Here is a 22,571-nt window from a genome sequence, read left to right on the forward strand (position 1 = left end):
TTGCAATCGATCACCACTTTTGGTTAAACGCGTGCACGTTTTGCATTGCAACTCGTGCACGTTTGGAGTTTCCCTTGCGGAAGCGAGCATTGGCGCCATCTGTTTGTAAGTATATTCAAAACAGATGGTGCCACTGCTCGCTCCCGCAAGGGAAACGCTGTGTGTGTCTGGTCCCTGTAAGGAAACATTATCGTGTCCATCCACAACAGAAGTTGTAACCGCTTTTTTCCGGTCCAAATACTCCCTCCCTCCAAAAAGTCACAACAGAAGGTGGCAGACTTTTTTATTTTTTATTACGAGGGTCTGGGTTTAGCAATGATGTCTTGGCTGTTACCTAAATCCAATCATTTCACTTCTGGTGATCTCACTGCGACGGCCTTTAAGTGGGATGGCAAAGGCGCGCACATAAGATAAACTTGACAAGTAGCTGAGCTCATCTGAGGGTCCCATCTCTTACGTGAACTCCCACCGTGCCATCACTCCAAAAACATTATCATAAGAAAAAGCAGTGTTTAAATTGTATGCAGACCCCGTATTTTATATGTCTCTCCTTACTAAGAAAAGAGATCGTATTTTGGGAAAAGGTGGATTGTGCAGGACAGTGACATATTCTCGAATAAAAAAATAAAAAATGAAAAAACACAATCCCGTTTTGCACGGTGGAGAGTACAAGAGATGCTGTTTTTATAAAGTGACGATATTGGCCAAACAAAAGCAGTTACTGTTGCCCGAACCACAAAAACAATAAGCATCTCTCTCTGGCCCTCCGACACATAACAAACACACAGAAAATTAGCGTTAAAGGTGCCTTCGAGAATTTCAGAGCATACCTCGGCGTCCCCTATAAGGAAACCGACCAGACCTTGTTAGCACTCACTCAAACCATCAATGACTGCAGCGCATACATTGACACCACTGTGCCGCTGCCAAAGCTCATTCCCGTGCGAAGTGCAACAGCGGCCTGGTGAGAGGAAACCCTGCAGCACCAGGAAGGAAGGAACCAATTCAAATCGTGCTTACACCTCAGTTGGAGGACTTTACTGTCTCTGCACTCTCCCGTCCTATCCTCTTGGAGCCGCCGGCTGAGACTGCAATCTCACGCGCAGCATCTGGTCTGCTCAAGCTTGGACGAGACCCTAGTGTCGAGGTCACGCGCTCCCAGGCCTGGATGCTAATCACGCATAGCTAGACAAGTGGCCATTGGCTAAGACTGACCTCAAGCCGCACCTCGAGTGTTAAGGTCACGCGCTCTCGGGCCTGGATGCTGATCACGCATAGCTAGACAAGTGGCCATTGGCCAAGACTGACCTCACGCCGCACCTCGCTGATGATGCCCGACAAGGTGGATCTAGTGTTGCCAGATTGGGCTAGATCACGCACAATTGGGTATATTTTCCCCAGTTGTGCGGTAAAATTTTGATTTGTGCGGGTTGCTATATTTTGGGCTACTTTATAAATTATTTTGTACTATTTTTTACTTTTTGTGCTAGAAATCTGTTAGTGATCGGATCAGTCCTTCCTTCATCTATTTTAATCATTCTCCTTTCACTGCCACTGCCTGCATGGGGGGTCGAGGACAGCAGAGATAAACTTTAAAGGTATGTTCCCAGGGAGAGAAACATGGCTTTTCCATAATATGGGAATTGGTTTGGGGGAGGGCGTAGTCGCCCTCCGTGACCCTTTTCATTACCTATGCTCATATTCTGCACAATCAGCGAACCACCAGACTAAACAAGCCTGATAGAGTTAAGCTGCTGTGCATTAATCTTTTGACACACAAATTATTTCCAAATGAACTATTCCTGTCAAACGTTCTCAGAGAAAATCGTTCCCCCTTTTAAATAGAGGCATGTGTAACAGTAGTGCTCAGTTTCTGTTATCCGCAAAAACGGAGAATTGTTGCACAAGCTAGTCAACTTTTATCTGAGAAAAGAAGCTTTAAAACTTATTAAATGTCTGAGTTGAAAATGGCTAAATGTGCATGTTTGTAACAGTTTCTAAAGAAATCAATGACCAATTTCCGAATGACCTTGTTGCATCGCTCATATTTCAAAGCACCGCTCATGGAAGGTGCACTGCAAGTACGGGGAGAAAGGTGCAGATAATGAAAATTATAAACTGATGGTTGCCTGTTTACCCGAGGCCTCCACCCCCTGTAAGCCCAACTGTGATCCAGAGTACGGGGGGAGGTGGAGGGGAGAACAACAGATGCACAGATTAATTCAAAGGACACTCCTCTGATACCATCACAGTTGCTCAATTAAACAAGCATTGGTATAGCCAATAGGTCTCGCTTTTGGACCGTATAAGTATTTAGTTATGCAGCACAATATCCTTGGTGCAACAACATTAACTGTTGCATGGTTAAACACTTATAAGGTCCCAAAGGCGAGACCTATTGGCTATGCCAATGCTTGTTTTTCGAGGCATTGGACGATTAAAGGCCAAATTTACCATAAATTCACGCAGCACAGCAAGCCACCTTGCTGCGCTGTGTGAAAGGGCAGGAATGCGCAGTATTTAACATTGTATGGCGCATTCCTGTCCTTTTCTAGCGCTGGCTGCCTAGAGCCATTGCAGGCATCCTTGCACCATGGTGCAAGGGTGCCTGTGTTGTTGGCAGGATTGTTTTGTGGAGGAAGGGGCACCTTCACCCAAAAAAATCCTCAGAAACAATTTAATCAATCTATGTGGGCTGCAGAATGCAGCATACGTAGCAAGAGGAAAAAAAGAGGAGAGATCAACATAAACCTCCCCCTGGAAAGGTGTAGGATTTTGACACATTCCCAGGTCTAGCACCAATGGTAAATCTGGGAATGTGCCAAAATACATGTGTGGATGTTTGGGAACACCCATGCTCCACCCATATAATGCCAACCACATTTATCAAGCCATGCAAGGTGGCCTTGCGTGGCAAATATCAATCAAGATTTTCTGTCGCCCTTGCACCCACTTGCGAGGTGCAAGGGTGATGCAAACCCATGATAAATATGCACCCAAGAGACGTGTCCAGAATCAAAGGATGTTGAACCGATGTAGAGACTCGAACCTGGTTCCCTAGCTCCTCAGGTGGGATCTCTGGCCTTATTGCCACATTCTCTCCTTGTTATAGTTATTGTACTAATGTGCATAGGGGTCGTTTTGTGATCAATACATGGCAGATAGTGCATTTTAAAGCACACTGGTCCTCTAACAAATTTTACTGGAAGATTATGCCTGTCATTCAAGGAATTTTAGTAGAACAAATGGTAACTGCTATATTTTACTGCACATTAAACAGGTTAATCTAGTATAATGTGGCATTTCTGGTTCTTATTCCAGCAACATTAGTGACAAAAGATAACAGTTCCTAGTCTATCAGCACGCTTGCTGATTTCTCCTAATGTTCTCAATAATAGTCCACTTTGGCTCACAGTCCCCTGAAACGCTGCATCTTGCAGCTCTGCCGCCTTCACTTTCCATGTGGGAATGCTCATGGGCAACACACCACAGGCAAGAATAACGCGGAGCAGGCAATGTTCTGAGATTGTTTTGCTTAAGTACTCCGCTCCAGCCACTAGTCTCATCTGCAGGGAAGCTCCCTGACATGTCTGTGTCACCACCAATAGCCAATGAGCTGCCTCCTGAATCACTGATGTCAGTCAAGCTCAAGGATTCATGAGGTGTGACCACGGCTGTGGTAACCGTCTCAGCTTGTGCAGAGCAGAGGATGGTCTGCCACGTAACTGCGATTTTCTCCTTCATTGCGATCATAATATTGGCCAGTAATGGGATTGGTGCTTAGGCCTTCCACAGTTTGTGAGTGCTTCCGCCCATATCCACTCTATTGATGCATCAGTGAAGAAGTGAGATTTCCTATTGTGCAAGACTTTAAGGTCTGCTGAGAACAATAACCTGTACTTGATGTGTGATTAAGGGGGTCATTTCTTAACTTCCAGAAACATTCTCTTTTATTGTTGCATCGCCAGATAGTTATCAGGAAAAAATCAGAGCTTCTGCATCACCTATTGTCTAAGTAGTACAGGCTACTCAAAAGCTTTTGTGGGGGCCCAAAGCAACGCTAGTTGTGGTTCCCTGACCAACAGAGCCTGGTTTCCCAGCTTGACCAAACTGGATGACCCTGAAAATTGCTTTTTTTGCATTGTTACTATTTTTCCATTATCATCACATTTAAGAGAATCTTGAGATAATTCAGTTCAGGGTGCACACGGTACAAAATACTTTCTTGTATATGGTTTAATAGACCATAATGTTGCTCCAGCTATAACAACAATAAAGACCTTATATAGGAGGCACAAGACAACTGACTTGCCTCTTGGGTCAATAATAAAATGTCATCAAAGCAGAAGATGAAACATGCGATTGCCATGCATTGTAATAATTGAGCAATGTGCAATAATGAAAACCGGTTTCAAACCCAGCTTCACAGCTTGACCAAACTATGTGACCCTAGGCAATTCATTCTCTTCTCTGGACCTCCTTTTCCATTAGCATATCATTTGAAAGCACCTTGAAATAAATCAGTTCAGGCAGCACACTGTACAAATATTCCAGTTCTCCCTACTGGCGCTGGCTGGTAGTGAGACGGGAGAACCCTGTGTGTAAAGCCTAGGCGTGCTCGCCTCACATTTTCGCAGGATAACGTCTCTGTTGCCTATAGTTTAACAGTTTAGCAATTATAGGTATGATTGGTGCTCTGGGTGGCAATGGTGATACCAGGATTATGTGTGTCAGTTCAATTGAGAAGAACTTGGTAGGACATTGGTTACAACTGTTGTGCTACATTACTCTTGCAAAAACAGCTCAGTGCTTGGGTTCCCAGCTCATTCAGGGAAAACCACAATCTGATTCTTGCTCCTCCTAGCTCTTTTCTCTGTATCTTTGGCCAAGTATTTGAGGGAATTAGATTTTTTCTCACTGTTTTTTTTGCTTTTTGGCATTCGTGGGGATATACCGATGCCCTCTGTTTCTGTTTGTTATGCTGCTCAGGCTTAAATACTGCTATGTCTAGTGTACAGCTCCTGCAGTAACATATGTGGCTATCATATAGAAGCCTCAGGATGTACCAGGTTGCATTATCTTGCATCGGTGTAGTGATACAGCAGTCTCAGGTACAATGTCAGAAGCTCACTTTCTTTGCAACGGTCGTTTTGCAATGTGATGGCCAATCTACTCACAGTTGCAGGAAGAACGACCATTGCTCCTTTCCCAATGGGATTCTCACCACAGACAAGGAGGTGTCTCAGGCAAGAGTCTAGAGTATTCCCCTGGCCTCTCCCTGCCAAGCCTCTTTCCTTTTCTTGCTGGTTCTGTCTCTCTTACATCCACCTCTCGTCCTGCCTCCTTTCCATCTACCTCTCTCCTCCTTCTCTTGCTGGTTCTCCCACTCTTACATCTTCCTCTCTCTTCCCTCTCCTTTCATCTTTTCTTGCTTGTTATAAACTCTCTTATATCCACCTCTCTCTTTATGCCCTATTCTTTAACTGTCATCTCACCTGAACCTCTCGTCTGTTGCCTATGTAAGGCGCTCCAATACCTTCGGGTCGAGTTTGCACTATTTTTTTAAAAACTAGAAAATTCACTAAAATGTAAAAACAAAGCCTAAACATGAGGAAAGGCAAATAGATACTCATTTACTGGCCGATTTGTGCAAACAGAATCCAAAAACCATGGATAAATCGCGGTTTCCCCACTTAATACATGTGATCTTGGGTACATATTTTATTTCACCATAACTCTTTTTTCTTAACTTTTTGTGCCTGAAAGCACTTCCAAATACGTGAGTTCAGACTACCACTTATACAAAACGATCACTTTTAACAAGTACTTCTCAGTGCAGTGCTCTAATGTGCACTATAATGTCAAAGCTTTCACAAGATAAAGAAATACACTTTTTGGAAAATTTTGAAGAGACTAACTTATTTTACGTTATGTTGTACGATTAACACAGCAAACATTTTCAGGGCTCGGCTCGTCCACAGGCTCTAAAATCCAAGCCAGAACCTTGCCTCGGCCCTCCCTGTTAATTTGTTGGCTTGCCCACCTCGATCATACACCCATCTCTCTCCTTCCTCTTTGCCTCTGTCTATTACATGACCCTTCTCTCCCTCTTACTTTGTCTCAACGGTTCTGCCCCACCGACATCCAGTTTTTCCCTCCATGATGTACTGTTTCATAGGAGTGTCACCGGGCCAATCTGTTACTAAAATGGATGGTATTTTTAAGAAAAGGCCGATAAAAGAAAACGTGGAACCTCAACAAGGGCTGGTATTTATTTCAGTTTTAAATAAAAAGTGTAAATAGTTCATGAAAGTATAAATCGAGCAAACTTCTTTCCAAGCAATGTACATAATCACTAAATGTTTATTAAAGCTAACGAGGGCGGAATGGGGAAATAAAAGGCATACATCTGATTTTTCCACAAATTGATATTCAAACACAAGCTCAATGCCCCAATTTTTACATGAAACGGGTGGTAACTCTGCATACATCTATCATCTCTCCACTTTAAACTCACCTGCTTCCACCCTTCAGTTTGTGCAAAGGAAGCAATGCCCAATGTGGATGGAGCTTATTCCCTTTTTTAGGTCGAGCCTGGGCAGCGCATATGCTGCTCTGCGAGGCATGCTGTATTCAGGTAGGGACTTAAAGCTCCGCCCACTCTCCGCCTATATTTTTCATTGGCTTGTGTCATTGTCCACTGTAAACTGTGGCTGCTCATTGGTCAATAGGATTAGTAGTCACTCCTTAGTCCTGCCTTGTCTCATTTTGTAACCTCCCATGGCGACACCCCATGTTACGTGTGTTATTACTCGGTAGGCTTTAATTACATCCTCCAAGCACTTTTTTCTCAGATAGCTTTGTCCTGCCTGCTGTTGCAGGCAGTACACGTTCTCTACTAATGCGTTCTTTTTTATTTTTACAGCACAAACGCATTTGCAATGTAATAGGTCACGCATTCGCGAGAGTTTAAGCTATTGGTATTGTTAATGATAATACCTTTGACTTACCTGTTTTAAAAACAACACATAAAAAAAAGGCATGGTCATTTACAATGGCAATAGCTCAAACTCTCGTAAATGCGAGACTTATTGCATTGCAAATGCTTGATTTGTATCGTACTGTTTATTGCTGGACAGCGAGGTCTGCCTTAACGTCCTACCCATTGCCAATCTCCTCGCCACTGTCATGCAGAGATGCAGCGATTAAGCCATGAAAGGGCTCGACAGGGTAAGCTGCTAAAAGAAAGAACAAAACCTAATTGCAGAGGTTTTTTTTCTGCCCTGTGAATTCCAGGGCTTTAGGATGGCCAGTACAATACCCTGGGTTGCTAGTCAATAGTCTGAGCCCAGTCCATGCCACTTGGCCGGCAGAGGGGGGTGCTGAATCCCTGACAGTCCAATGGCCATTGCGTGCCTGACCCTCACCCACGTTTACAAGCAAAGCACATACTGAGCAACCGTTCTGGCACCTCAGCCACTTTTTCCTTCATCAGTGTGGTCCTCCCAGAATGCACCATCAGCTCCCCGCGCTGCTCTGTAAGAGCTCAGAGAGCGTGGCAGGCGGGCCCAGGGCGAACAAAGAAAGAAGCCTTCACGAGGAACAAATCCGCAGCATGTCGGAGGCTAACTGCTGGAGGCAGAGTCCATTACGTGATCACCAGTGGGCTTAGCGTCTGCTGTAGCTAGCTGACCTTGACTTCCTCACGGTGGTAACGCTTCCTTTCCAGCACACATCAAGCCCGAGGCCCCAGCTTCTGCTCGCGCACTTCATCACTGCAGGTCCTTCCATCCACTCCAAGACGCATGCTGTCACCCCTTTGGCTCAATTAAAAGCTTTGCATCTGAACGTTAAATGAGCTAAAAAGTAGTCAAAAAGCTGGCAAGTCATTACAGGGGTCGGATATTTCGTTTCCTGAGGAGAGACTTAGTTGTGAGAGGTGTACTGGGAGACATCTATGAGAAAGTGCTGGGTGACACCCGAAGGGGTTCAAGACTTCAATAGGAGCACTTAGATCCACAGAATTAGTGTTTATAGCTCATTCACACTGGACAACTGGAAGTAGACACAAAGATTTACAACCGTTTCGCTTACCTCTTACTCCTACACCCATGCGTATGTGCAACTATACACTTGCAGCAACAGAATTTAATGAGACTCCTGCAAACATACACTACTTTGCAAACACACTTCTCTCATAGGTCACACTGCACTCACATACTTTCTATCCACCTCTACACCCACCGCTAAAGCTTAAATGTCTGATCTTCCTCTCTCTGATTCTAGTCACACACAGGTGCAGAAACTAAACACAATATGTGAACCACTCTGGTCATCACGCAGGGCATCAAAACACTTCCCATACAGGCCGCATCACAGACACAGTCTTCCACACACTGATGGAGTTCTGTGTTCCACGTCCGCCACAGCGGTTGGCACCTCGTCAGGGTATGAAGTGCTGCATAGCTGCAAATACAAAACTTTGAAGGGGGGAAACTTCCGTCCCTCTAATAAATGGTGCCATTCAGACACCTTAACTCGGAGTTTGTGAAGTTACTTACACCATCAGGAGCTTTCACAGCCTTCATTACCATGACTGAGATCAAGGACTCTATACTTAAGAACACATGATTTGGGAGAAACGCTAGTTAGGTACCTCATTAGGAGAGAAAGGAGTGGAAACTGCCTAATGTATGTAATCTAAAACTTAAGAAGGTTAGCAACAGCATAGAAGAGTACAAACCAAGTCTGACAACAGCTTTTGGAAAGGGTCTTATGCCTATAGAACTGTGACAGCTGTCCTAGTCTATGGTGTGTCCTGTAAAGGTGCAGTATAGGACAAACATTATGAGAGACAGCAGAGGGTACGGCTATCTTATATGTAGGGCCCACATAAAAGAAGGATGTTTAGTAGTAAAACCCTACTGAATTGTGCAACAGCATGCTTCACTCGAGATACACAATGCACAGGCGTTAATATAAAAAACGGTGTATCACAGGCCTCTCATACAGGGGCCACAGAGATAATTTATAGTGTCTGGCAGCAGCACAGATGGGAAGAGGGCAGTCATTAACTTACATGGATTATTATGTCTAGCTTGACAGTGCATTCATAAGCCGGACCTATTGGCATTGCCAATGCTTGTTACACTTTTTAACACTGTCTGGTCATAGGTTGCACCTGATAAGTACCATTTTAATACCCAAATATAGCAATAAGCAACAGAAAGGTGACCAGTCAACCTTTGCACAGGGCCGTAAATAACTTCTGAACCATCTGAGCTAGAAATAACATTTTGTTTGTTTAAATCTGTAGTTAATGGAGCAGATGATAAATTATGTGGCGAATCCATAACTATGCGAAAAATGCTTCAGCCACACGATTGCACAATTACAGTGGCCCTGTATATAGGGCAATAAGGCACCAGGATACCCTTCCACCTGAGTTGTGATACGCGTAGCATATAACATAACAATAAATATGAACTACAACATTAAGAAATACTGAATGCCTACACTGGCCCTATACCCCGGCTACTACCCGTCGTTTTGAGAAGTTTTATAAAGAAGGCAACCCATCTGACAGTACAAAGTGTGTTGGCCCTAAATAACTGGAGATCACGCAGCAGGTGCAAACTTAAAGGTGGAGAGTCCACCAAGCATTCGTTTAAGAAGAAGGGTGAGTGAATAAAAGTCACAAATGCACACGTACACACACACTCATCCACTTTTTGATGAAATGAACAGAGAACATGTTGGCACTTGTCATTGGACTTTCATCCATTCTCTATGATCATATCTACAAATCTCTAACTAAGGATGTGGAAAGAGTATTTAAGGGGAGGAACTACCTCTCTGTGCTTTGTTCTACTGTTCTATGGAGAGCCACTCTATGCCTGTAAGTTCTTCAGTCAGGCCTTGAACATGTCTGAACTGGGGTGGCGGAGTAAGGTAAAGAATGATGATGGATTAAACCCAGATCAGTTGACTGGGGGTGAGTGCTTGCAATGTTCAGCACTCCGTCCATCATCCCCTTTGGTTTTGCTTAGGCTTTGAACATGCACAGGTCTTGGTAGTTTCAAGGACAGCCACAGCGCTCACATTACGGTATTTATTCTAACATCCACATAATGGCACTATTAGAGTTAGCTCAGTCCACAGATGTGAATTCTTTATGCGCCTGTGGAGGGTTACATTGTAGAAAAGAGTGAAGGCTTCAGCACAAGGGACAAGATAGCAAGCATGGCTGAATGCTGCACTTTGCTGTGTTTAGTGTTAATATAAATAAGAAAATACCCTTGAGAGGTTCCTGATTACTGATTGGTTGAGCGTACATTCTAAGAACACCATTATATTTGTCAGGTGAAGTGTATACTTCAAAGTTGTCTATGAGAAACTGAAATACAACTGACAATAGACCTTTTAAATCATGTGGTCCAGTAGGAAATAATAGGTGGATCTTTCTGAGGAATTTCTTGGGGCTTCTGAAGCCGAGAGCACACTCACTGTGCACAGCACACGTTTCTCTTCTTATCTTGTGTTACTGAATATAGGTTGGATACGCAAGGTCATGTGGCTGCTAAGGGATGGAATACCATTCTCACTCTCTTCTGATATATTTGCTTCTGAAGAGTTACTTCTGGTGTGTCCGTCGTGTCGATATAGTAAGAATTGGACCTGAACCTGATCACTTTGAAATGTGTTCATTGCATCTATGAAAAGGGGCACAGGACAGTCCCCTTTCTGCTTTAGACCCACTGACTTACAAGTCTCTAATTCAGTATTCATCCTCACCAGCCAGTAATCCGGATGTAATTCACACAGTCAGAAGCCAAAGAAAGGTAAATCCATATCTTTCGCATGTATATACAATCAAAGAATTTCACAACCTTCGATCCAGTACGCGGAATGTATTAATTCATGCATTCTGCTGATTGCCACATGAGCCTAAGCAGGGCTGACACCCTTGCTACCCCGAAGACACTTAGGAATGTGCTGTCCATTTCCCTTCTCAAAGAAGCTATACAATATCTCACTTCAGTCTGTAATTCCTGACTGTAGAGACCATCAAGAAGAATTAAAGAGGGTCTGGATGGAAGGACAGATGGTCAAAGTCTGGAGCTCTGTATTTCTTTTCTTGTCTCTGATGAGATTGAAAGGCAAATGCAGGAGCCATAGACGTGTCCATCCCTGGCTATGGGAGACTACGGACCCGAGGTTCCAAAGTATGTTGAAAATCTGCGGTTTGGAGAGTCTGAGGTCTCTTGGTAAGTAGCTGAAGATGTGATTATCCGATTTCTCACCACTTTGATCACTCAATCAGTGAATGCTGAGAGATCTGTATGGCAGAGCATAATAATAAGAAGCACTCACAAGTTTAGAAGAGATGTATTATGTATCTTTTTATGGGGTTGGTGACTCTGCTTGAGGCCAAGGAGGAGAACATTGCTGGCTTGGAAAAAGAAGAGTCCTCCAGAGGACCACTACTCTTACTGTTTTGTCAATGTGCTGTGAGGCAGGAGGAGGTTGCATACTGTGATGCGATGGCCAGAACAGCCAGAGACATCGGTATAAGCTTAGTGTCAGCTGTGGCAGGGCAAAACTTGGTCTCCTCTTGCTGAGGATGTTTACTGTGTGGACTCAGGGGACGGAAGGCTGGTGCGGATCCTCAGTTGCTAATTTTGGTAAATGTTTTGCCCTCAACATCTTATACCTTTCGGGATTGGACAGCGTCAAGGAGTACATTACTCTATTTTTCAACATCAAAATCTAGTCATTATTTATAGAACACTTTCAAATTGTAGAGGCACTTGACAATGACCAGGGTCCAGAAAAGCCAATATTTAAAGGTCTCAAATGTGTCCTCTGGCAATAAGAGCAGTTCCCCCCCTCCTCCCCACATGAGGGGGTTTCCACCTGGAGCTCCTCCCTCCCCTTTACAAAACAGAATAAATAAACACTACACTGATTGACAGGAGGTCTGGCTGCCTTAAAGTGTCAGAATACCTTTGCTCAATTTAAGGTTACACTATTTCCATGCTTTTGTTTTAGTTTAAAAATGCAGCGTAAGCTCCAATGTCAACAATCTTGTAAGCGATGAAATTGCCCTTAAAAAGCCAGATAGCCTCCTATGTTATTCCCTCTTTTTGAGAAAGTGTAACATTCCGAATGGAGGTGGCCATTTTCGTTGCTCATAAATATCAATGAAGATGACAGAGATGGAGTTCATCTAGGGTCAATATATGCAAAAGTTAGAGCATGATGTTGGGAGCCATGTAATCACAAGGCAGGCTACGCATTAAAGTGAGATGAAGGCAAAAATAACTGATAATTCGAGTTCAGCTACCATTTCAATTTGGCATGAAGAAAAAACAGAAGTGTTTGCTCATTCAAGTCCAAGAGGTAAAGTTTTTAAAATTGATTTAATTAACAATGGGATCACAACATTTTTTTCTTAACTCATTCCTCGCAATCGCACTGGCGAAGGCAGTAAATGTAAACGAAAAATGCTCAGTGCATTTATCTAGTTCAATAGCACTTGGTGACATCTAATCAATATTAGCATGATTTAGGATCAATATTCTGTATCAGAGAAGCCTATCAGAGGGACTCCTGCAATTTAATGCACACTTCAGATGCCAAGAATGTAAAAGTCATATCTGCACTCTGAGGAGCCCATCATATTTCGAGTTGCTGTGGTAGCAAATGAAGCAAACCCCAGGAATTAACCAAAAGTTATATTCCTAGAAAGTTCTAAAAGTATTTGTTAAATCACAGAAAAAGTGCACCGTTCTGGGGAAGCTTCCTGCAAATAACCACCAACAAATGGAGCAAGATCATCCCATTAGCTCTTTAAAACATCAATAAGCCCTGAAAACTCAAGAAGAAGCATTCACCCACGAACTAACGCGACTCTTCTAAAGGACTTTAAACTCATTAATTAAGAGTAACATCTAAAGGTGGACGAGCTGCCACTTGGGAAAAGAGAGAGGACTATTGATTCTGTCCACCAGACTTTTGGTATTTTTGTATTGTTTAACTAAGAGGTCATGTGAGTATATAAAGTGAAATCCATAATTCTCCTATTTTCATTACCAACTTGGAATGTTCAGGAATAAAAGTGCAGGACAGTCCTAGTGTATGGTACCTTGAGATCGAATTTACAGTATACTAGGAGCACAAATATAACCGCATAATTCCATGATTGAAGAACCAGTTGCACACCCACCAGATGGCCAAGAGTCTCCATCGAGACACGAGGGGTTGCACATGGGCAATTCGTTATCTTGAGCCTTTGTGCAGCTCAACTTCATTACATTACTCATATTTAACAAACAGAAAAACAGCAGCACTTTAGAGTGGCTTGAGTAGGCCTGGTTCTATCTGCTGCTATCCCTCTGCCCAAAGAGACATCTAGACCTAGGGATCCAAGCACTGTGCACTTCAAAGCACAGTAGTCAGACGAACTTGTTGGGGGAAATGTGTTGCCCAAACATGATCTTTGGTTACTGAGTGTATTTCTTTTAACTGTGAATTTTTCAATCGATTGCTTAAAATGGAAGGAGACGTGATATTCGTTAACTCTTGGTGGAGGAGGTAAGAAAATACCTCAACACCACATAATTTTGTAACTGAATTTCTTGGGCCATTAGGAATAACGGTAGCATCACATAACTCTGAGAACGTGTTTTTTGAAACTCATCTCAGTGGCACACAAGGGAGAACAGCCATGTCTACTCGGATACCCGTACAATTCTTGGCTGTGGCTACTGGGACTATAAGATCTCTGCAGAGAGATTCAAGTCTGGTTCCTGCTATATGCGTAGGTGCAGAGTACAGGAGCAGACAAGAAGCCTATCTGCAGGTGGAGCAACCTCAACAGTTACTCCCCACCAAGCTCCAGTGCACAGGACTGAGCAGGAAGGTCAGTCCAAATTCAATAATTCTATATTCCAAGTGTGTGCTTTTGGCACAGCGGGTGGGGCAGGAACTGAAAATAACCACAAAGAGAATCTGGAAGGTGACTCATTGAGAGCAGGTCTTGTTTACCAATCTGTGATCAATAAGCACTGGTAAAGCCAAAAGTCTAAATTTAATGTGCTAACGTATGCAAACATAGTCGTGCAAGAATACATATTGTCGTATCTTGCCACTATGACGAATCCAGTTAACAGTCAATGTAGTTCTGGGTTTATCGTTAGGCTTACTCCACAGGCAATACATGCAATACGTGTTCAGTATTTAACATGATGCAGTATCCATGCTTCTGACACCCTCTCCATCTCATCATGTGCTTTGAACATTTATGAAAAAATAATATGGATTTGTCTGATGTTGCAGGAAGCGTGAATGGGCTTCCTGCTCCAGAGGAGCAAGCCCACGGTATTTCACGGTGCTTTGATAACAGCATGTTTTGAGGGCTCCTTTCCCATTTTTCTGACCTCTTCCCTTTTTTTTTATTTTACCTTATTAATTTTCAGCCCCTCAGGCAGCACCACTAGAGGAGTAAAATCTGCATTTCATGCTGGCTCAGGCAGTTCCTACTAATTCTAAAACATATCAAAAGAAAATGTACTGAAAATTGGTTGCCCCAGAAACGGCCAACTCCTTAGCCCCTGGAGCTGAATTTAACTGCAGCAGTTTCAAAAACTGTAATATTTGTAATGTCCCGAAAATTCATTTTGGCTGCCGTCATTTCACAAAATGGGACAGGGTATGAATGAGTATGTGTGAGAAAGGGAGGCGCAAATGAGAAAATATTTCAAATCGCCTTAAGATATTGGTAACAGGTGCAAGATACACCTAATGGATAAGCAGAACACCAGAGTTTGGGATAGAGGTCAGGCTGAGCAGAGGGCAAAGAAGGAGCTAATAATGTTTGAGAGATTCTAACGGCAGGTGCCATGAAGTGAGGTGATAAACTATGGCAGTGTTCCTGTTATATCATAGCTCTGATAACATCCTCTCTCAATTTCCAGGGCTCTTATAATATAAGGGTTTGGATCCTGTGATGGATGTGACTGTCACCTTCTTGCAAATGTGCATACGGGGGCGGAACGCAGGCAGGAAGTAGTACTTCTGTGCATACCCATTAGTGTACAGGTTTAAGGGAAATCACCAACTCCTTTTCAAACTGTTCCCACCCTGGTTGGAAATTTACTCCTGATGAGGGTAGGAGTAAAAATAATTTCAGAGTGGGAAAAAAAAGACGTGTAGGGAGAGGAAACCCGGGCCGGGGAAGGTGCAGCCGGACCCAAAGGAGGCCCGGGACAATCGCCGCCTGGAGGCGGGAACACCCCCCCCCCACCGTCGCAGAAGCCCTGCGAAAAAAGTTGCCAGCGCCCCCCCCCCCCCAATCAGGGGCGAGGCGGCAAGCAGCTGGGAGGGTTAAATAGGGGCGCAAGGCCCAGAGAAAACACACAACCCCCAGTTGAAAGAGGAACACGGAATGGACTTCCCCACCCAAGATGGCGATGAGATGCCACCCGAGATGCCAAAGGAAGATTTGAACAGCCGGCCAGCGAGGGGGCAACAAGGACAACTGGGCCCGCAATGCAGGCCTTCCATAGGCACCTGGAGCCAACAGGAGCGGTCTTACAAAAAGCAACACAGGGCGCAGGCTAATCTGACCTGTGGAGGCTGCCTATCAACAGGATAACCAGCTGGGCAGGTCGCACAGCGCAAAGAAGGTCGGTGCGGGCGGCGGTGCCCCCGAAGCCATCGAGGACATCACAGAGCAGGACAGTCGCTTCTGGTAAGATAATGTGAGCAAACCACTCAGGCTCTGGTTAACAAAAATAGGGTTGGGGGGGGGGGGGGGGGGGAGTAATAAACCCTCGATTGGCATCATGCTACGCTGAACTTAATTCAGTCCGGCGCGCATAATTTTCTAGAGCAATGGATTTGCAATATGAGGCGGCAGGAACGTAGGTGGAAAGGAGTAGGGCGCCCTCTTTCTGCTGTGCTAAACTCCAATGCAACTTAGTTATTGAGTTCCAACTCCATCCTGGTGAAGCTACTAAGTTGCTGTTCCTTCTGCAATGCTGCCTGATTAGCTAGTGGCGGGAAGGCAATGGGGTTTCGAAACAAATCACGCCTTCCACACGGCAAAAGTTCCCAGTTAATTCTTGGATGAATTGCGGCAGAGACATACGCCGTAAAGGGTATGTCGCAACAGGGCTGCCGCCCTAAAGGCACAGTAGAAGCGGGGGGGTGTAAAGCAGACCAGGAGATGCTGCTGAATAGTCCAGCGCTGTAAATTATACCCTATTGAAGCATCGTTCGGGGGAACAGCACTGGAATGGAAGTCACTGCCCTTTTATCATGCTGCAGTACATTAGTGACCTGACCTGCTCACTGTTAGATGCTAGTGAGTTGACTCCGACCGAGTGTGAAGCACATTAGTACTGTTCGGTGACGCAGTTCCTTTCAGCAGTGCTGCGAATGACACCCTCGTCTGTCACAGTGCCCTCGAGTCCAGCATCATGTAATAATAACATTATTAAATTTTATTTTGTATTTTTTATAAAGCGTTTCATACTCTGTTTCTCAGGGCAGAAAGACTTTTGCTCAACTAAATAGCACTCAGTTTACTGAGCTCTGAATAAAAACAAGCGCTCGCCATCTTTTTTCACTCAGCCGCTTGTTTATATTTGCATCGCGCTTTCACTTTAAGTGAAAGCGCCATACAAAAATAAACACGGGGCTGAGTGAAAACAGATGGCCCCCATAAAGATAAGAAATTGCTTTTCACAGCAGCAAAGCAGACGACCCTGTCCGGATCGGCCAGGCAAAATGGCGTCAACAAAAAAAACTCATTTCCAATGGCAGGCCACAGTTTAGCATAAACGGTGACACCAGCCAATGACAATCAGGGGCGGGGCTTCAAGTCCCCTTCTCAAATCTACTCTCTTACAATATCTCTCACCCAGCGAGCAATGCTTTGCGCCACAACGCCAGGCGAGACCTAGAAACACAGTACACTACCACTAATGCTTTCCATGAGGCACTCGGGGCAGTGACAGCGGCCAACTGTTTACTATGAGAGCACACCTGGTGAGCCCCTCCAGGTCACAGGACAGGTCCTGGACCTCTCACTGTCCTAGCCTTGGCACGCTACATCAGTTTACCGTCAGGGCCAAATAAAAGCCAGTATACCACTTCACATACAGACAGACACTCAGGGCAGGGGTGCAGGCCCATGTACCATGCAGGGGACAAACCTGTACCAACTTCATTTGAATTCATAATCTATTTCAGGCAGCTCGCACTGGTGATTACTGTTCATTTTTCCACTCCACCAAAATGGCGAGAAAATGACTTTGCCACTAAGTGTCCCTTTGAACTTCTACAAATTTAAAAGGCCTAGAATCATTGATAACTTGCTGTCAGTGACCAGGTTCTGACTTCTGATGTGAATCTCAAATGTGCGGATTAGGAACTGAATTAGTCCATGAATTAGAGTATTTAATGCAATGCTCCAAACTGTCATTTGTGTATCATTTTTAGCAGTCAAAGCATTTACTTAGGTATTGGCTACCGATTTATGTTGCAGTTAAAATAATTTGTATCTTATTACATATGTCACTACCTCTTCAAAATGGGGATAAGGGGGAAACAGTCAGTCAGTCGTGTGTCTGCTTAAGTGGAGCATGCTTTGTGTCAAACCCACAAGCAGCCATTGTGAATTAACCAAAAGTGCCTCACATTAAGATTGTCAAGCCCAAATATAAGTCTTACAAGATAGAGTGGTACTAGCTAAAAAATGCCTTAAGTGGTTAACCGAGCAGAAGCACTACAGTCACGTTCAAGATCACCTGTGAATGACAGGGCGCTTTAGAGTAGATTCAAACAAATTTCAGCATGTCAGTCACATACTAGGGTCACAGTAAAAGGCCAGCAGTGCTGGGTAAGGGGCAGTCACATGACAGCTTTGTCTTTATTTATTTAGACCTTTGAAAGGCTGGTGGGGACAAGTCAGATTAATCATCACACGCTGGACCGAGACTGAAAAATCAGCAGTGATGGATTAAGTCAAAATCACCTCTGAAATGCCAGCAGGGTTGGAACAGAATCAGTTGTATGCCAGTCGTGCGTTTGAAGACTCAATCACTGGCCATGAACCCTCATATATATGTGAGTGACTATGCCCCAGCGCTACATGATGAAAATGTTGTATGAAATGATTCGGATACATTAAACATACCTGTTCCTAAAATTAAGCAAACCTTTGCGTAAATATTCTCTAAGGGTGCAGGATCAAAGTGCAACCATGTGGGTATAGCAATTGTATTAAGTTATTTTACTTTTGTGGCAATTAATTTTCAAGCCCTGCATTTATCATATGCCACTCATTTATGCAAACGAAAATTATTGATTACCACCTCATGCTTAATTTTTCACAAACTACTGGGAGCCCTCTTCTTGGCGCTACATATGGGAAATAATCCACCTATAATGCACATGTAGTTTCTCTTTAAGCCCACTCAGGTTTGGTTGACTCAGCCTCACCACTGAGCTCCATGTCAAATGAACAATGACATTAACTCCACAAAACAAGCATTGGCCTACGTAAGAAGGCACAAACTCATGCCTTTCCTGCAGAAATGTTGGACAAAACCTTTTTTGCAAACGTTTAAATTTCAATACAACATATTTTCTCTTCGTAGATATTTCAAGAACTCCAAAATTAAAAAAAAATCTTCGACACTAACTCAATTACGTTAAATGACCGAAAATAAGGTTCGAATTGAACATTTTACTAGACCCATCTGCCTTCCCCCTTGACTGAAGGCCATCGGAAGCTTGATAAGAGAAACAAGCATCAAGTTCCCCCTCCAGACTATCCAAGATCTCACCTGCAGGTATTTGGCGAGGGCCTCCTTCGGTGGGAAGAAGACCCCGCTCAGCGCTTTTATGAGCTCCTCTGCCGCTTCCAAGCACATTCAACAAGAAATTGTATTGTTGTGTAGCGAAACGTGTCTTACATTATTAGCCACAGCCATTTGTTGAAAACTGTGATGCTCTTCATCTAAAAAAACTACAAAAGCATAAATGTGGCTACTTGTGGCTGACACTGATGTAGCCTGAGTCCAGCGACTGTACTGCTACAATTATACAAATCAGGGTTTCTGCTTTTCCATTCTGTCCTACAAACAGGCGAAATGTAGACACCTTTGTGTAGGTGTGCGGCATTACTGGATACAGTTCGGGAACCTTGATTTAGAGGTAGAACACCGAAAGAGTTGCAACACTGCTGATAGCGGAATGTCAATTTTCACTCAAAACACTTGTGCATGTGTCCATTAGATTATAATGATAGTATCCGGTACCTAAATCCTACTGACCAAGGATTGGATTCCACGGCCATTGAAATAAACCAGACACTATATGTATCATAAACACACTGTGAACAGGGAAGTCATTTATTTGGAAATAAGAAAGTCAAAACTGCAATATGAAATCCAGATGAAGTTAGTCCAACTAAACCTTAAAAATGATGCACTATTACTAACTACTGAGCTGTAACACAGTCGCTAACCGCAGCAAGTTCCACCACAACACTTTTGCCACGGCAGAATCCAGCACTTTTTTTTATAACAATATGGTAAGTGACTAACCTTTTACAAAATTCTTATTAAAAGCATATTTCATAAATTCTATAAATACTATGTTCGGGCTAAAAAAAAAATAAAAAAAATACTACTCACTATTTGGCAGAGTCATTAAGTTGGTATTCTCGGGACCGGTTGAAGCATTCCTGGATTCCGGAATCTGCCCAGAGTCTCATCATGGCGGACAGCAGTTCTGGGGAGAAGGGCTCTGTATCCTCCATCCGACTGACCACGTCACACACCATCTTTGCATCAGCCTGTGAGAATGAGATGTCGAAGTTAACTGACTGTATGAGACGGATATGCAGTCGATGCAAGGCAGCCATATTTCATAGCACAAATTTAAGCCAGGCGATGGGTACAATTCGAAAAAGGGATTACTGGACATTTAATGAATACACTTATGAATTACCAGTGGTAGACAGCAGACACAGTATACACATTATTTCTAACAAGCATTCTTAAATGCAAGTATTCTCTGTCAGCGGGGGTAACCAATGCCCAAACCCTCGTCTAAAAATTGAGATTCTGTGTAACAAAATATTCGTCTATTGGCCTTAACATGGCATAATAACAATTCACCCTTAAAGGACTATTTGGTTTAACAAGTGTTTTTCACTATAAATAAATCAGGCCTATTGATTTTGTTGTAACTTTTCATCATAAAAAGATCAGATACAATGCATCTGATTTAACCTTTTGCAATGAACCCATCGGGCTGTGTCACTGCCTTGTCACCATAACCTACCCGGACATTCTGTAGCACATACGCTTCCCCACAAGGCCATTGACAAACAGTCATAAAATTGCAAATATGCATAAAACTATAGTTGGTAAACAATATACCCCCTCCTAAAGTAGGATTAATAGGGATTCTCCTAAGACAAATCTTGTACCCCTAGGGGTTTGTCAGAGAAACTAACCTACACCAAAATCATTGACTACTATGGTAATATGTGAGGTTCCATGTGTACAGGCTTTACCACAGTGTATTAACAGTTCACCTTCTACCCGGTTAACTTTAACATATGCTTTTCACAATAAATAAGTAAGGCATTCTATCTTTGTCAAAACGTTTCATAACAGATCAGACAATGGGCATCTGACAAATGGCATCACTGACTTGCTATTAAAACCAATTCAGGCCTACTCTACTAAACATAAGGTTTCCAACCAGGCACAGAGTAATACAAACCCTCTTCCAGTTGAAGCACATGGCTTACACCCAATAAAATGCAGTAGTTCAGGATATCAACATATAGGAAAACCCACAGCCTTCTCCAAACAGTGCTTCTTAAAGTTATTTTTCTATTGGTCACACCAGTCATCAACAGCAAGCCAGACATTAAAAAGGCCAAAGTTTACACATTGGTTCAATGTTGACTGAATGCCGAGGAGCTCACTGTGACTGAATGAACTGAATGTCTTCCCTGGCCCAGTTCAAATATGAATGACTCCCCTCAGAGTCCTAGCCCACGGAGTCTCAAACCCTTACAGTCACCAAAGTATACCTCTTTAGAAAACTCAATAACAGTGTACAAGAACAGACGAGACATTTTTGCAGCTATGAAAGGAATGGTATAGTTTTCAGAAGAGATTTATTTGAGAAGTTTTATATAGCGCAAACATGACCCATCAGGGTATCAGAGCGCTATATAGCAGTCAAGGGATGTATGACGTTACAACGCATGCTGTTACAACGCATGCTGTTACAATGAAAGTTTTATAACGCGAGTGCATTGACAACGCAGGACATTACAACGCAAGTCTTTACATCGACTTGCACTAGATGGCGTGCTAACATTAAAAAAGTGTAATTTACTATTCCAACTCCAGTCCACGTAACAGTAGGGAAGGTGTTGGGATAGTAAACTACACTATTTTTAATGTTAGCACGCCATCTAGTGCAAGTCGATGTAAAGACTTGCGTTGTAATATCCTGCGTTGTCAATGCACTCGCGTTGTAACAGTTTTGTTGTAATGGTAGTGCGTTGTAAAAGTTGCGTTGTAAAGGTCGTTCCCCCAGTCAAGTCAAACATACAGGGAAAAAGAGCAAATAACAGGCAAGAAGGAATAAGCAAGGAGCCATACAAATTCAATATACCAATCGGCCTAGCAGATCCAAAACCCATTAATCCTTTGACTTTGTTAGTAGCACTTTTAGTTCTTTTGTTTAGATGGTCTACAGAAGTAGAAAATGTATGTGAGATTGTGAATTTAGAGACAGCAATCCATCCAACCTTTGCGGAAATGCATTTGGTACATGGAGAACATCCTCGCTCCCATTAAGACACATTAAAACAATTACTGAGGGAGAAATGACAAATTGCTCTGCAACTGACGAGCACAGCCTGTCTCGCGGTTTCATGTCAGTAGGTGGGTGGCAGTTCGTGACAACAAGGCTTAACGTGATTTTACCTCTAAGTGAAGCACAATGCGTCAACAAGCTTGGAACAAAGGCAAGTAAACACAATAGTCTAAAGCCAACGCTCTCTGAAATTCTATGGAAACGGGTAAAGCCGTCTTGGTTGAAACACATTGGAATACAAATTTAAAAGGTAACGGCAATTAAAAAAAACCAATACTTTTCCTATACCAAGTTATCATCATCATGAGATTGGTTTTGTAGAGGGGGGGGGGGGATTCTTTAAATTTGTGTTCCAATTCTCCACTACTTAACTCACCATAGGAATGCCCCTCGCCTCTACTCCTATTGGTCCTAGAACTCTCCCCTAACCCGCCTCCAAACAGTTTCTTCACTCCATAGTAAACATCTTTCACTCACAAGCCTGCCTACACCATGTATCTCCACTTTGCAATGCTTGTTGCTTGCTGCTAGAATCACACTTTAGAAATCACACACATACACTATCAGATGTAATCAGCTTATCAGGACCTTTCAGTAACTTCAGCACGCTTCCCACCATCCTAAGTAAGGGAAAACTGTTTCCACCATCC

At 43.3% G+C, this 22,571-nt stretch overlaps 1 protein-coding gene across 2 annotated transcripts in view; it reads right to left on the reverse strand.

Annotated features, from left to right (window-relative positions):
* Nucleotides 1-22,571, reverse strand: part of GNAO1 (G protein subunit alpha o1) — a 755,346-nt gene that overhangs the window by 310,462 nt on the left and 422,313 nt on the right. For both annotated transcript variants that reach the window (XM_085638722.1, XM_085638723.1), the window contains exon 4: nucleotides 19,710-19,870. In XM_085638722.1, the coding sequence (XP_085494848.1) occupies nucleotides 19,710-19,870 (161 nt within the window). The remainder of the gene's footprint in view (nucleotides 1-19,709; nucleotides 19,871-22,571) is intronic.

This window comes from Triturus cristatus, chromosome 12 (genome assembly GCF_964204655.1).
Source record: "Triturus cristatus chromosome 12, aTriCri1.1, whole genome shotgun sequence".
Taxonomy (NCBI): Eukaryota; Metazoa; Chordata; class Amphibia; order Caudata; family Salamandridae; genus Triturus; species Triturus cristatus.